Here is a 15,030-nt window from a genome sequence, read left to right on the forward strand (position 1 = left end):
TTGGGATCTTTACAGAGTTCATCACATATACAACGTATATTATGATGCTCACCTTCACTTCTATGTGGGTACTTAGCTTCCTCACAAGAGAAAGGAGCCAGATGCAGGCTGCTTGCCTCACATGTGGGTTGGGGCTGATAATATGCTTATTTAAAATAACATCTAAAACCCATGGGACAACATCATTCACTTTGGCACCTGAGAAATAAGTAAACAGATTATTATTAAAATACCCAACTACAATTTTAACAAAATCATATTTAAATCAACAATCATACAATAACTCAATGTTAAAATCCAAATGACCAAGAATGTGCAGAAGGTAACATAAATTAAATAATCTTTTTAAATTATTCAAATAACTCTGGTTCATAGGAATGATTTCTCCCACTCTCTTCAATCTCAGCAATTTTTCTTTGCTAAATATTTCTAAACTTCCATCTAAAAACAAACTAAGCAGTATCTTTGGATTTCATTTTCCTCCTCCAGCTATAACCCATTTGTCTCTTTTCTCTATTATTTCAGAGTTTCACAATCTCAGCAGTACTGGGGCTTGAAGATTATTCTCCTTCCCTTCCATTACACAAATGTCAACTTGCTTTACCTCACATGCATTCAAACAGCAGCCTGGGATAACTAATTTGGCTTCCTCCAAGCACAGTCATCCTACTTATACAACTGTTTTCCTATTCCTTTTAAGTGTCTCTATGACAGATAACAAAATAATAAAAAGATGATCCTACAGAGTTAAATAGTAACTATAAAACTAAGTACAATAACAATATTCATTATGGAATACAATTCACAACGGTATTATTACCGTGAAAACATCCTTATTTAATTTTTCCAACTAAGAAGATATAAATACTTTATGATTTTTCTTTTAAATATTAAAAAAAAAAATTCCTGGTTCAATCCTGAAGTATATTTCAATTGTAAATCTGAATCAAGCCAGGAGGATATTTCAGTCTGTTTTGCTTTGTTGTTCTTATTTAATTTTTACTATTGGGCTTATTCACATTTTGTGTATGCATGTGCACATGCATGAGAGCACATGCCACAGCACACATGTGCTCACACACAGAGGTCAGCCTTGCCAGAGATGTTTCCATACCATGTGAGTCAGAACTCAGGCTATCAGGCTTGGCAGCACCTGAAAATGTTCAATATTCTTTAATCCTCCTTGACTAACCAAATTAGTAAGGCATGTATCAATATTTGGTAAAAAATTTATTTTTGCCTCAAATATGATAAAGAATAGAAGAAAGCCACTAGCAACTGTGAATCAATTAGGTAAATATGTGCTACCAGCAGGAGGTGTATATTCCTCCTCAGTCACCAGCCAGGCATCTCGCGCAGCCACAGAGTTAGTTCCTATTGCAGCACTGGTAATGGCTTCACCAATAGTGAACTGAAGTTCAACCTGCTTGGCCTGCAACGAAGAAGAGCGAAATCCATAAGTGACAGGGCGCTTCCCCCACATCCATTTCTCTAAAGAGCTGCTGCTGATCTCACTTCTCTCAGCAGGCTCTATTTGCACTCTTTTGCCTCATTTAGTGATTCAAACGTGAATACAGTGAGGGACTGGAGAACTAAAAAAAATCTGTAAATCAGCTCTCACCTCCATGAGACTGCTTCTCACTCTCAGGACAGAATTGCTATGCGGTGGTTTTTAATCTTTGGAAATACAATACCTTTACATATGAGGCTGAGGTAATTCAAAGGTGAAGTCACAAAGACACCAATGCAAATTCCAGCTCAGTCTCTCACAAGTTCTTATCTAAACTTCTCTGAGCCTCAACAACTTCGCTGGTTAAGTAAGCACAGTATCATCATTCCCTTCGTCAGGCAATAAGGATTAAATGATGTTAACTTAGACAGTGTGTCGACTACTTAGCATGTCTAGTGTAGTAATTGCACAATTCTACAGCTGAATAATGGTCACTACATTTTCATAAAAACTTTTCACACTCTTCCATGATATCTGCAAGTTACTCTCAAAAGGACCTGAAAAAAAGTAGAGAATGATAAAGCAAATAAAAAATGCTAAAACTTGGTAAGTTTAGATCAAAGGGTATTCAGGAATTCTCTGCATTATTCTTAAAAATTCATTTTAAGTTTGAAATTGTTTCAAAAGACGAGCATTAAAAATTCTGTGTGGTTATATACTCAAATATTTACATTAATTCAGAAATTCTGACACTGCTTTGTAAGCAGAAACTATGGTCCCAAAACGTAAGTGGATCTCCTTAGGGCCGTCTGGTATTTCTCTGTTACTGTGAAACATTTAAGTATAAGAGAAAAAAAGAGGTATATGAGGGACATGAGCACAACGACTACAAAGCAGACAGAAGTTTAGCCACTGTTATTCTTTTAGTGTTTCAGTCTTCACGGAGTATGAAGTGCTCACACCATAGGCTTCCTAATCTAGAAAAACAGGGCTCAGTGTTTTAGTTCTATAGTATTTCTGGTCAAAAGCTTCTCTGGGGACCTTCAAAGCTGAGAAAGAGTACAGTACCACACACCTGTAATCCCAGTACTCTAGGAGGCAAAGGCAGGCAGATCTCTGAGTTCAAGGCCACCCTGGTCTACAGAGTGAGTCTATGTAATCCATGACTACACAGTGAAACCCTACCCCGATAGATAGATAGATAGATAGATAGATAGATAGATAGATAGATAGATAGATAGATAGATAGACAGACAGACAGATAGGTGTATGTAAAATAAAGAATAAAGCCGAGAAAAGGTATTTCAACAGAGGACCCTTATCAGGAATTTAGACATTTCCTATTGTTGATGCCATAACTGGCACACACAAAAAATAATAATAAAAGCAAAAATCTTACAGCTACATTTAGGAATGATGAAGTAGCTAAGTTTATAGAGGAAAAAAAGAGACTTAATAATTAAATAAAACAAGTTCACAGTGAGCCACTCTACTGTTGTCTACTTTTGTACAGGTCTGAAGTTTTCCACACTGAAGCTTGAAGTGGGCTGGCCAGGTGTGCACTCTCAGGGTACTTACTAGCCTAGCACGTGTAAAGTCACAGTTTGATCCTAGCACCCAAAAACAAAGGCGTTAAAGCAACAAAGTACAGCTGGGCTTTGCTTTTAGTTGACTATCAACAGATTCTGCTTCTCAGATTCACAGTTTTTCATTCATCCTTATCCTTCAATCTTCCCACATTGCTTCCATGTTTTTAGTTTTTCACTATTTCTGTATTTCTAAACTTTTAATGAAACAATGACATCAAAATCATGTTAAGAATCCAACAAGCAGGGCTGGAGAGATGGCTCGGCAATTAAAAGCACTGGCTGATCTTCCGGTGGACCTAGGTTCAATTCCTAGCACCCAATGGCAGCTCACAACTTAACTCCAGCTGTGTGAGGGATTGACACCCTCACACAGACATAAAGGCAGGAAAAACACCAATGCACATTAATTAAGAACACAGACAAAGATCCAATAAACTCTTGTTGACTTAAACACAAGCAGAATTGACATTACAAAGAAAAAGGTGAAAAGGCGACATAAGCTTCATTTCAAGAAGTTACAATTAAACTGATGTGATGGTTTGATTCAGAATTAGTCCCATAGGTTCATATATTTGAATGTTTGGTCCCCAGGCCTTGCTGAAGGAAGTCTGTCACTAGGGGTGGGCTTTGGAGCTAGACCATTCCAAGTTAGCTTTGTCTAACTGGTACTTGTGGATCTGGGAATGTATGAGCTCTCAGCTACTGCTCCAGTGCCATGCCTGTCTGCCTGCTGCCATAATGGTCTTCTACAAGTTGCACTGTTTGAGGTGTTTTGTCACAGCAATTGGAATGTAACTAGGACAATGGGCATCTGGTCATGCTGGTGTGAGCATAACTCACTCTGACAATATTACATGGGAATGGGGATGCAGCTCAGTGGTAGAGCGTATCCTTAGTATGGGCAAGTCCCTGGATTCACTCTCCAACAGAGGGGTAACAAAAGGATAAAAGAATTTAGGCTTGAATTTAAATACCAGTTCTCTTACTCAGTTATCTCAATACTTCACATCTTTTATCCTCAACTAAAGTCTATTTTCTTTCTGCCACCCTTCAAGTCTCAGCAGTAACTTCCCCTCAAGCAGATTATACCAAAATTCTCATATAATCAGCCCTTCTTTAGGAGTTTCCTTTCATTCTTTACAAATATCTTCCTCTTCACTTACTTCTACCAATATTTATGAGATTCCACTTTTGCAATCACACTGGCAGACAACTGTATCATGGTGAACAAAGCCGTCCCTGTCTTCTGAGTATAGTTAGGTGTGATAAATGTTATAACAAAAAGGTTTCCAAGTAATTAAAGAATCTAATATAGTTTAAATGTCAGTAGAAGTTTTTCAGGAAGCATAGCAACAATCTAAGAAGGAAGTACACGATTTTCAGAAGCTTGAATAAAGAGGCTGGCATACAAACTGTGAGAAAATGTGAAGGATCACGTCTAAGGTAGGCACAGGCGAGATTCGGTCATGCTAAGACACATTATAATACGCTAGTATTCACTAATCACAGTTCTCCCACCACACTGGGCACCAGCAACTCAAGAGCAATTAGAATACCAGCCCCACTCTGCACAGAGAGCTACTGGTTTCTTCTATTTATACCACATCATGTTTTACTCAATAACGACTCTTCCCCAGACACACAATTTATGGAGCTATGTCTAACACAGTAACAAGCCTAAGCTAACTCTCAAAATTAGATATGTGATAAAGAACAAATGTTTAAAAAGTTTTTAATCTCAGAGCATGGGTTGGAGAGATGGTTTAATGCTTAAAGAGTACTGACACTCTTCCAGAGAACCCAGTTTCAGTTCCTAGGATCTACACGTTAACCAATGAGCATCTGTAACTACAGTTTCCGGGGATCCAATGCCAGGTTTTGGCCTCAGTAGGCACTGCATGTAGGCGATAAAAGACACACAGACAAAATAAATAAATAACCCCCACTAAAACAAAATTTAAAAATCTCAAAATAAGCAAAACAACTAGAAAATGCCTTTTATTTGAATAACTAAAATATAAATACCTCCACAGAATCCATTAGACCTTGCAAAAGGAGCTTCTGGTGGGGAAAAGCCCCATCCCCAACTGGAAAGTAGCCCAACGTTTGGACTGCTCGTTCTTTCATCTGGAAGAACAGGGATTATTTTAATTTTAAACAAATTAAAAACAGCTTTATCACAAAACAGTATTCCCAAGATGAAATGAAAGAGAAAAGGAAATCTGCCTCATATATTGATGCTTCTGTTTGTTACAAAAGCACCCAGCTACAGTATTATATCTATAACACTAAAAACAGAAAACTGAACCCATTAAGGATCTATACAACAAACCTAAAAAGAAAAACAAACAACTCTAACTTATCATTTAAACTGTCAAGGTTACAAATATGGTTTACAAGCCCAGGGGATCCAGGAACAAATCTCTACTACTTAGAAGCAAGTTTTATCTATGAAACTCTGTGTTCTGTGAAACAGAAATGGCAACTATGGCTATTTCACTACATCGTCTTAAAGACTTAATTTTAATGCATGAGAAATCTACAGCATACTCACGGGCACATTGTAATGCTCATCAATGGCTGAAAATGACTGGTTACTTAATGACTAGTTAAAAAGAAAACTACACAGTGTGTAACTGTTTGCATTTTTAAATAGCAACTAAGCCAAGGACAAAATTACAGTATTTAAAAAACAAAAACAAGAAAACAAAGAGATGATGCAGGCAGCCCTGATGAGACCTGATAGGTTAGGTTCAGATACAGGGGGAGGAGGTCTTCCCCTATCAGGGGACTAGAGAAAGGGCATAGAGGGAGAAGAGAAAGGGAAGGTGGCACTGGGAGGAGATAAGGGAGAGGGCTGCAGCAAGGACACAAAGTGAATAAATTGTAATTAATTAATTAATTTTAAAAATACTGTAAACTGATATTTTTCTACTCATTAAATCATTTTATTCTTCAATATCAGGGACTTTAATTACAAAAAAGTCTTAAGATTCTATGAAAACAATTACCTCAATTTAAAATAACCTACAACTGTTCTTTCCCACAGATTATTCACATTGCTTCAAACCAAATTGGCTCTTAGAAAGTAAGATTTAGAACTGCCATAAAAGTAAGCAAATGATGAAACTGAGTATTTTATTATCCAGCTTTTGCATGACAAAAATAGCTCTTCAATTAATTTTTAATTTTACTGAATGCCTGTTATGAAGCCAAATTAGAATAAAGAGTTCAAAAGATAATAGAGATCTTATCTTTTTATACATCTCTCATTCGAAAGCAAATACCTTTATCAAAACTTCATCTTTATCATTGGTTAAAACCTTACTCCAGCTGCAGAGTGCATGGATAGATGCTGACAGATGACTATACTCATAATAACTTGGTTTTGTTTATACAACCATGAATAGAAATACAGAATCCTAGAAGAGAAAGAAACGAAAAGTCTTACCTTATTTGTTTCTTTACTGGAAGGGATTCTAGCGAGTAAGCTTTCTACCAGGTGCAGTTTAGTAAATCCAGATCCTTCACTGGAGATCGGGAGAGGACCATTTCTGCCAATTTCACCCAGAGCAGTACAGGCAGCAATTGCCAACAGGGGTGATGTACTGTCTAAGAATGAACCTGTAAGCACATTTAGACACAAGAGAAACTAGCACACTATTTGTTCTTACAATTTAAACAAATGTATTAAAAAAAATTTTTTTTAAGGCAGCAACAGAAAATCGAGATCTGTAATGTCTTCTGGTTGATCACTTGAGATTTATGTCATAGTCAGACACATGGCAATAGGGTTTACTGTCCTTGAATGTTAGTTTTTTTTCACCTATAACATAAATGGTACTAGAATATAAAAGCATGTAGAAAAACAAAACACAAAACTATTTTCATTTTTACTAAACAAAAATATTAAAATTTAACATGATTCAAAACCTGCAGCAGCCAAGCAAGCCAGCACAGACACTGACCTATAGTTTCTGTAGCACTCCGAATGATCTCCTCTTGCTCAGGCAAGAGATCACCATCTGTCTCCAGGCTGTGCAGCTCTGCCGTTCTCACTCTCTTCTTAGCCAAGTATCTCCCCACAGTGAATCCCAGGGCAAGCAAGGCTCCATGCTGTACCTCAGGGCTCTGAAGTTAATAATGTGACAGCACTGTTTCTCTCTCACACATGGAAAGATAACACTGAAATAACTGTTGTTAGATAATGTCTCTGCTAAACCTAAGGCTAGAAAATCAAATCATTACCCTGGCTTCAACGGGAAGCCAGGAAATCAAACTTAGCAACAACAACAATTTCTAATAATAGTTTCTAACATAGAATTATGCTGAGAAGTTAAGCTGGGCCCTTATCATGTCCAGATTTAGATGCCTTAATTACCTACAACTTCCAACTTTGGGGCAGGTGACTTTTAAAATATGCTTCTGTGGTCCTTAATACGTTTTTATTTAATTTTTATTTTATGTGTATGAGTATTTGCCTGAATGTGTGCTTACACATCATGTTCTTGCAATGCCTCCAGGAAGCAGAAGAGGATGTCTACTCCCTGGAACTGGAGTTACAGTTGTGAGGCACCAAAAGGGTGCTGGGAATTGAATGCAGGTCCCTCTGGAATAGCAGCCAGTGCTCTTCACCATTGAGAACCACTCTAACCCATTATACTTTCTTCTTGTTTATACCACTAATTATCATAATGTTCAAAGACAATTTCTCCACACTTCCAACAAAATACAATGGGTAGTCCTTTTTCTAATGGCTAAAATCTCCAAATACAAGTAGACACTATACCAATAAACTTTGCTTTTGTTGTAGGTACTGTGATTAAGTGGCAGTAGAAATGGGGGTGGGGAGAGCTAATAACTGACCGCCAGACAGACCAGGGATTCCCAATTAATTACCTGTTACCATGAGCATAGTACCTAAAACAGTACTTTTCAAACACAGAATTAAAATCTACTAAATGACATGACTGAATCAACACTTCTATCTCAATTATTATTTATAAAGGCTAAGGATTTAATAAGTTTACTTTAAAAATGGGAACCTAAAAACTGAAACTACCATCAGATACTTTGTAAAACCTTATCACCTACTAAAAAAGAATGGAGCCACAGCTGAGTGGCACATGCTAAGGCAGGAGGATCTCAAGTCTGAAGGCAGCCTGGGCTATATTCTAAGACCCAGGCTCAAAAAAAACCAACAAAATTAGGTGAGTCCATTCTTGTAAGTAAATGTCCTAATCTAAGAAGACGGGCCTGTAAGATTAAACTGTTTCTAGAACTGAGAAGAAAAAACGGGGTAAAAACAAAATGTCAAAATATTATATTTTTTTTACTGTCTTATAGGCTTGGAGAAACTGATCCTTTCTAGTAAAGCAGTTCCCAAGTTCTTGCAAAACAGTACTCAGATCTCAAATTTAATAAGTCTGTTGGTATGAAAAAAGAAAACCTGCCTCCAGGATTAATAATAGTGCCTGAGTTCAAATACAGGTTTCTGTGTTCTGTTAAAATACGAAGTTACTTTAAATAACAAAGAATGAAGAAAAACTAATAACATACATGACTGTCTTTTGTAGCCTTAATAAGTTGTTCTATCATTGCCTTTAACTCGTTTCCGGACACAGTTGACACCACCACAGAATAAAACAAAGCCGCCAACTCTCGCATTTCTTCTTTACTGCTGCTCATCAGACTCTGAGCAAGATAGAAAAGAAATAGAGATATGACTCATACTCATCATCCTGCGGACAACATCTGACATTGAAAATTACAAAAGTAAAATATGTGTGTGATATAGTTTAACATCAATCTATTGGTATCTATGAAAAAAATAATTTAAGAAGCTATTGTTTAAAAAGAAAACAAAAAATAAAAAACCTTCTGCCAGGCTCCAATAAAGAGTTACAACACAAAGGTCAAATATACAGCCTTGGTTCAACTAAAGGGTTGCAAAAACTAAAAAAATTTAAAAACCAAAAGTAATAAATATGAGAAAGAGACTGGTGGTGGGATGGAAGGGATAACAGAGAAGGGAGAAAGATAAGAGAGAAGGGGGGGTAGAGGAGAGAGCTATCAGAATGTATTATGTATGTGTATGAAACTATCAAAGAAGATATCTGAACTGTTAAGATATCTGAACTGAATTTAACTTGAATTCTTCCTCCTGCAGTCTATCTTTTACAGTGCAAGCTACCAAGGGAGGGACACAATCAACAGTCCTACTCAGCCGCGATCCTGATGAGCCACAACAATGATGAGCACAGCAAGAAAGCCATAAAGGTTCAATAGTGGCACTCCCCATATTAGTGCTAACCAAGAGTTATCAAGACCCATTCCACAGGAGGAAAACCACACATGGTACTAGAAACCTACCCAACCACACACAACTAGTAAGGCCATAGGTTTTAGAAGAGAATCTACTATCACCATTAGCTAAACCAGGATATTTCCTTACTGTACTCTAAATTTTATTCCTATACCCAGAGATAAGTATAGATATCATGTCTCATCAAAAAAGCCTCCCTAGAGGTCAAAGTTTCACTATTCGCAGATGGTATGATAGTATACATGAGTGACCCCAAAAATTCAACCAGAGAACTCCTTCAGCTGATAAACACCTTCAGCAAAGTGGCTGGATACAAAATTAATGCAAAAAAATCAGAAGCCCTCCTGTATACCCAAGACAAAAGGGCTGAGAAAGAAATGACAGGGAAATGACACCCTTCACAATAGCCACCAAAAACGTAAAGTACCTTGGGGTAACTTTAACCAAGCAAGTGAAAGACCTGTTTGAAAAAAATTCAAGTCTCTGAAGAAAGAAGTTGAAGAAGATATCAGAAGATGGAAAGATGGCCCATGCTCATGGATTGGTAGGATTAGCATAGTGAAAATGGCCATCCTGCCTAAAGCAATTTACAGATTCAATGCAATTCCCATCAAAATACCAATACAATTCTTTACAGACCTTGAAAGAAAAATTCTCAACTTCATATAGAGAAACAAAAACCCAGAATTTCCAAAATGATCCTGTACAACAACAGATCATCTGGAGGTATCTCCATCCCGGATCTCAAGCTGTACTACAGAGCAATAGTAATAAAAACGGCATGGTATTGGCATAGAAGCAGAAAGAACCGAATAGAAGACCCAGAAATAAACCCAAACACCTATGAATACTTGATTTTCGACAAAGAAGCCAAAACCATTCAATGGAAAAAAGACAGCATCTTCAACAAATGGTGCTGGTCCAACTGGCTGTCTATATGCAGAAAAATGAAAATAAATCCATATTTATCACCCTGCACAAAACTAAACTTCAAGTGGATCAAAGATCTCAACATAAAACCAGATACACTAAATCAGTTAGAAGAAAAAGTGGAGACCTTGGAACTCGTTGGCACAGGAGACAACCTCCTGAACAGAACACCAACAGCACAGGCTCTTAGAGCAGCAATTGATAAATGGGACCTCATGAAAATGAAAAGCTTCTGTAAAGCAAAAGACACTGTCATCAGAATAAAACGACAGCTTATAGACTGGGAAAGAATCTTCACCAACCGTATATCTGACAGAGGGCTGATATCCAGAATATATAAAGAACTAAAGAAATTAAAAAGCAATAAATCAAGCAATCCGATGAAAAAATGGGGTGCGGAGCTAAACAGAGAATTCTCTGCAGAGGAATACAGAATGGCAGAGAAACACTTAAAGAGATGCTCAACGTCCTTAGCCATCAGGAAGACACCAATCAAAATGACCCTGAGATTTCACCTTACACCAGTCAGAATGGCAAAGGTTAAAAACTCAAGTGATAATACATGCTGGAGAGGTTGTGGAGAATTGGGAACCCTCCTCCATTGTTGGTGGGCATGTAAACTTGTACAATCACTTTGGAAATCAATCCTGTGCTTTCTCAGACAATAAGGAATAGTGCTTCCTCAAGATCCAGCTATGCCACTCCTAGGCATATATCTAAAAGATGCTCAAGTACACAACAAGGACATTTGCTTAACCATGTTTGTTGCAGCTTTATTCTTAATAGCCAGAACCTGGAAACAACCCAGATGTCCATCAATGGAGGAATGGATACAAAAATTGTGGTACTTTTACACAATGGAATACTACTCAGCAACTTAAAACAAGGAAATCATGAAATTTGCGGGCAAATGGTGGGATCTAGAAAAGATCATCCTGAGTGAGGTATCCTAGAAGTAGAAAGACACACATGGTATATACTCACTTATACAGGCTTATAAGATAGGATAAATATACTAAAATCTGTACACCTAAAGAAGATAAACAAGAAAGAGGACCCGGGGTAAGATAATCAATCTTCACTTAGAAAAACAAATGGGATGGACATTGGAAGTAGGAGAAAACAAGTAACAGGACAGGAGCCTACCACAGAGGGCCTCTGAAAGACTCCACCTAGCAGTGTATCAAAGCAGATGCTGAGACTCATAATTAAACCTTCAGCAGAGTGTAGGGAATCATATAATAAAAGGGGGAGTTTGTATGACCGGGAGAGGACAGGAGCTCCACAAAGACAAAATATATCAGGGCATGGGGGACCTCTATGACACTCCAACCATGGACCATGTATAGATATAACCTAGAACCCCTGCTCGGATGTAGCCCATGGTAGCTCAGTATCCAAGTGGGTTTCCCTAGTAAGGGGAACAGAAACTATTTTTGACATGAACTCAATGACTGGCTCCTTTACACCCCCCACCCCCGAGGGAGGAGCAGCTTTGCTAGGCCACAGAAGAGGACACTGCAGCCAGTCCTGAAGATACCTGATAAGCTAGGGTCAGATGGAAGGGGAGGAGGACCTCCCCTAGCAGTGAACTTGGAAAGGGGCAGGGAGGAGATGAGGGAGGGTGGGTAGGATTAGGAGGGAATGAGGGAGGGGACTACAGCTGGGATACAAAGTAAATAACCTGTGATTAATATTAAAGAAAAAGAAAGAAAGAAAGAAACTTCAGCAAGACAAGTAAGTAAAAAAACAAAAAAAAACAAAACAGCTTTCCTCTTTAACAAACGGAGACCATTAAAGAAACTCATAACTGAACACAATGCAAACAAAATATCAAGGGATTGTGGGAGCTCAGCCTGAATGGATATATTTGCAGCACAGATCCTGCCTCTATGACTCACATAACATTACCAACAGGGTTGACGGGTAGGTGTGTTGTAAGAGCCAAAATACCAAGACTACCTCTCTTCAAAATTATTATATAAACAAGACCCAAACAATGACAATATCAACAGACATGCTAACACAGCAGAGGAAAATCTTACCAGGTCCCACCCCTAGACAAAAGAACTACAGGCAACCAATGATTGCTGAGGGAGAATTAGCCTCTCCCAGGGGTGAGCTCCCTGGCTGGTTATCCAATACAAGTGGCCAGCCCTGAAATCATATACACACAAACAACAAAAATGGACTCATCAATTGTATGTATATTTGTGTGTATACACACATATATCTATATATACATGCACATACATATATATAATACAATAATAATAAAAGAAAAAAGGCTATCAATTTGAGAGGTGAAGAGGAACACAGGAGGATCTAAAAGGAGAAAAAAGATGGGGGAAAGTGATTAATTTTATCAAAAATGTAAAATAAATGAAAAGAAAAAAAATTTTATGAAATGAAATTATAAAATCTTAGTTGCATTTTCATCAAACGATACAAAACCTTAAAACAGATGAAATAAATAGAGTTGATTTCAAACAGATCGGCATTTTTTTTTCTGTGAAGAACCAAACAGGCTGGGTGAGAAACCTAGCCACTGCTGACTACTCTGTACTGCCACTGTAGTTCACAAAAGCAAGCACAGATAATACTTAAAGGGATCGACATAGCTGTGTTCCAATAAAATGAGAATTACAGTTTATATGTCACGAAATAATGTCTTTTGTTGCCATTTTTCAACTATTAAAAATATAGAGAGCCTACAGTTGCGAATCAGGAGGAAAACACCTATCTACCATGTACAAAATCGTGTTTTCTAAATTCAGCATAATTTTTTAAGTAAAGTGAAAAGCATTATCTTGTAGATCATAAATAGCAGAAGTCAAATCATACTTTTCTTCATAGGTCACACCATAACAGGCCCTAGAATTAAACTCATAGTCTGTCCTCTCTTCATATCATAGAAACCTTTTACCTGCTACTAAAAAATCAAAACTCATAAAAGTAATTTAAATTAAAAGTATTCACAAAGAATGAAAACCCTTTTTAAATGAAAAGCATTTTCACGAGGCCAAATTTTAAAGAAAAATACAAAAGTAGTACTTCTTGACAAACTACATTCCTATTTTCACATTTAAAGATAAAAATCTATAGATTTTTTAATATATCTTAAGTTACAGTTTCCAAAAAGAACTACATTACCAAGCACAACAAAGATATAAAACTGTAGCCATATTTTTACTAAATAGACTAATCTAAAATTCAGATTTCACTTACATTTTTCTTTGCTGTACCTGATAACGTTTTGGTGCTACCATAAACGAGGAACACTCTCGCCTGAGCCAGCAGTATAACCTAGTTCTGGCCACATGAAAGGTGGGTGGGCACCATCAAAATTAGAGACACATGTGTCTTCCATACCTGGGAATTCTAAAAATATACTTCTCACTATTACATCTCTCCCATGAAATACAATAACTCATCTTTACTATGAAAAAAATTACACATGATATTTCATTGTATGGAAAATAGTGTTACTGAGTATTATTCACTGCAGCAGATAAGTATCCTAAATAACCAGCAGCGAGGATCCAGCATTAACCATACACTAGAAAATGAAGAAGCTATTAAAATAAATAGGAGTTTTCTTCATAGTTACAAAATTTGCTGTATGCTCTACTAGCCAGTAAAAGAAATACAAAACTATGCCAACAGTGTGCTGTCTTTTGTATGAAATAAGAGAAAACATTTTAAATGCACTGTTTTATGTATATATGCATAAGCAAAACAGAAGGTTTACCCCATAAAACTATTAATGTTCTTTGTATGTCAGAGGCAAGAGAAGTAGAACACTGAGAAGATTTAAAGAGGCAGCACACACACACACACACACACACACACACACACACACAAAAGAGGCAGCACACAATTACAAGAAATATATACTTTTTGAAGCAGAAAAATAACTTTTTAAATGCATGATTCTTAAACTCATCCCCCAGCATCATCAAGAAGGGGTCGTGAGGGATGTTAAGCCTATATGTTTTCCAGCAAATACTTGGTATTGGGAAATTTTTAGAATTACCTAAAGGTAGTGAAGGGCATAGTTAAGACTGGTAAGAAGAAAGAAACCCTTCAATTAGTTTGCAATATCTGAATTCAGAGAGAAATAAACATGTGACCTAAAGACATACCTTGATCCATTCTGTTTTATCTACAAATTTGGTAGCCAATTTTTCTGGATACACTGACACAGCTTCCAATAGACAGTACATGACTGGCAAGCCTAAATAAGAATTCAGACGTATTTTAACTTTCATGAAAAAAAGAAATATATAGAAATCCCTAAATTTCTCTCACATATAATGCTACTGAGCAAAGACAAATTCTGGTTTAAAACTCAAAAAATTAAATTCTAAATATGAAGTTTAATTTATCAAAAGTGTCATGCTCTGCATATGCACTTCCAAAGACAAAATATGTATCTACATTAACATTTCTTTCAGAAATGAAAAAGACACCAAGGATAAGTCAGGTAGGTTTAGAAACTAAACAAAGGCTAATGTTTAGTTACAGAAGTCAAGAAGGTTGGAATAATTTTGCTGTAAATTCTTAGCGTGGTCTAAAATTTAATTTTTTATAATTTTTACTGAATTTGCTCTGATAAATTCATATATATATGTATATTCTGATTAGTGTAACCCCACACTCTTATTATTTCTTCCTCATCCTTATTAATGCACATACACATACATAACCACCTCCTCCCTACAAGTCCCTCTATC

General features: G+C 36.8%; 1 protein-coding gene across 4 annotated transcripts in view; it reads right to left on the reverse strand.

Moving 5' to 3' along the window:
- Positions 1 to 15,030, reverse strand: part of Ecpas (Ecm29 proteasome adaptor and scaffold) — a 117,170-nt gene that overhangs the window by 30,355 nt on the left and 71,785 nt on the right. For 3 of the 4 annotated variants that reach the window (XM_055611747.1, XM_055611744.1, XM_055611749.1), the window contains 7 exons: positions 14,440 to 14,531; positions 8,599 to 8,733; positions 7,008 to 7,170; positions 6,491 to 6,663; positions 5,065 to 5,166; positions 1,306 to 1,432; positions 53 to 198 (listed from right to left, as the gene is read on the reverse strand). In XM_055611747.1, coding sequence (XP_055467722.1) covers positions 53 to 198; positions 1,306 to 1,432; positions 5,065 to 5,166; positions 6,491 to 6,663; positions 7,008 to 7,170; positions 8,599 to 8,733; positions 14,440 to 14,531 — 938 coding nt within the window. The remainder of the gene's footprint in view (positions 1 to 52; positions 199 to 1,305; positions 1,433 to 5,064; positions 5,167 to 6,490; positions 6,664 to 7,007; positions 7,171 to 8,598; positions 8,734 to 14,439; positions 14,532 to 15,030) is intronic. The other variant, XM_055611748.1, reaches the window with a different exon arrangement.

Source organism: Psammomys obesus, unplaced genomic scaffold, assembly GCF_907164565.1.
Source record: "Psammomys obesus unplaced genomic scaffold, mPsaObe1.curated_primary_1811, whole genome shotgun sequence".
In the NCBI taxonomy this organism is placed as follows: domain Eukaryota; kingdom Metazoa; phylum Chordata; class Mammalia; order Rodentia; family Muridae; genus Psammomys; species Psammomys obesus.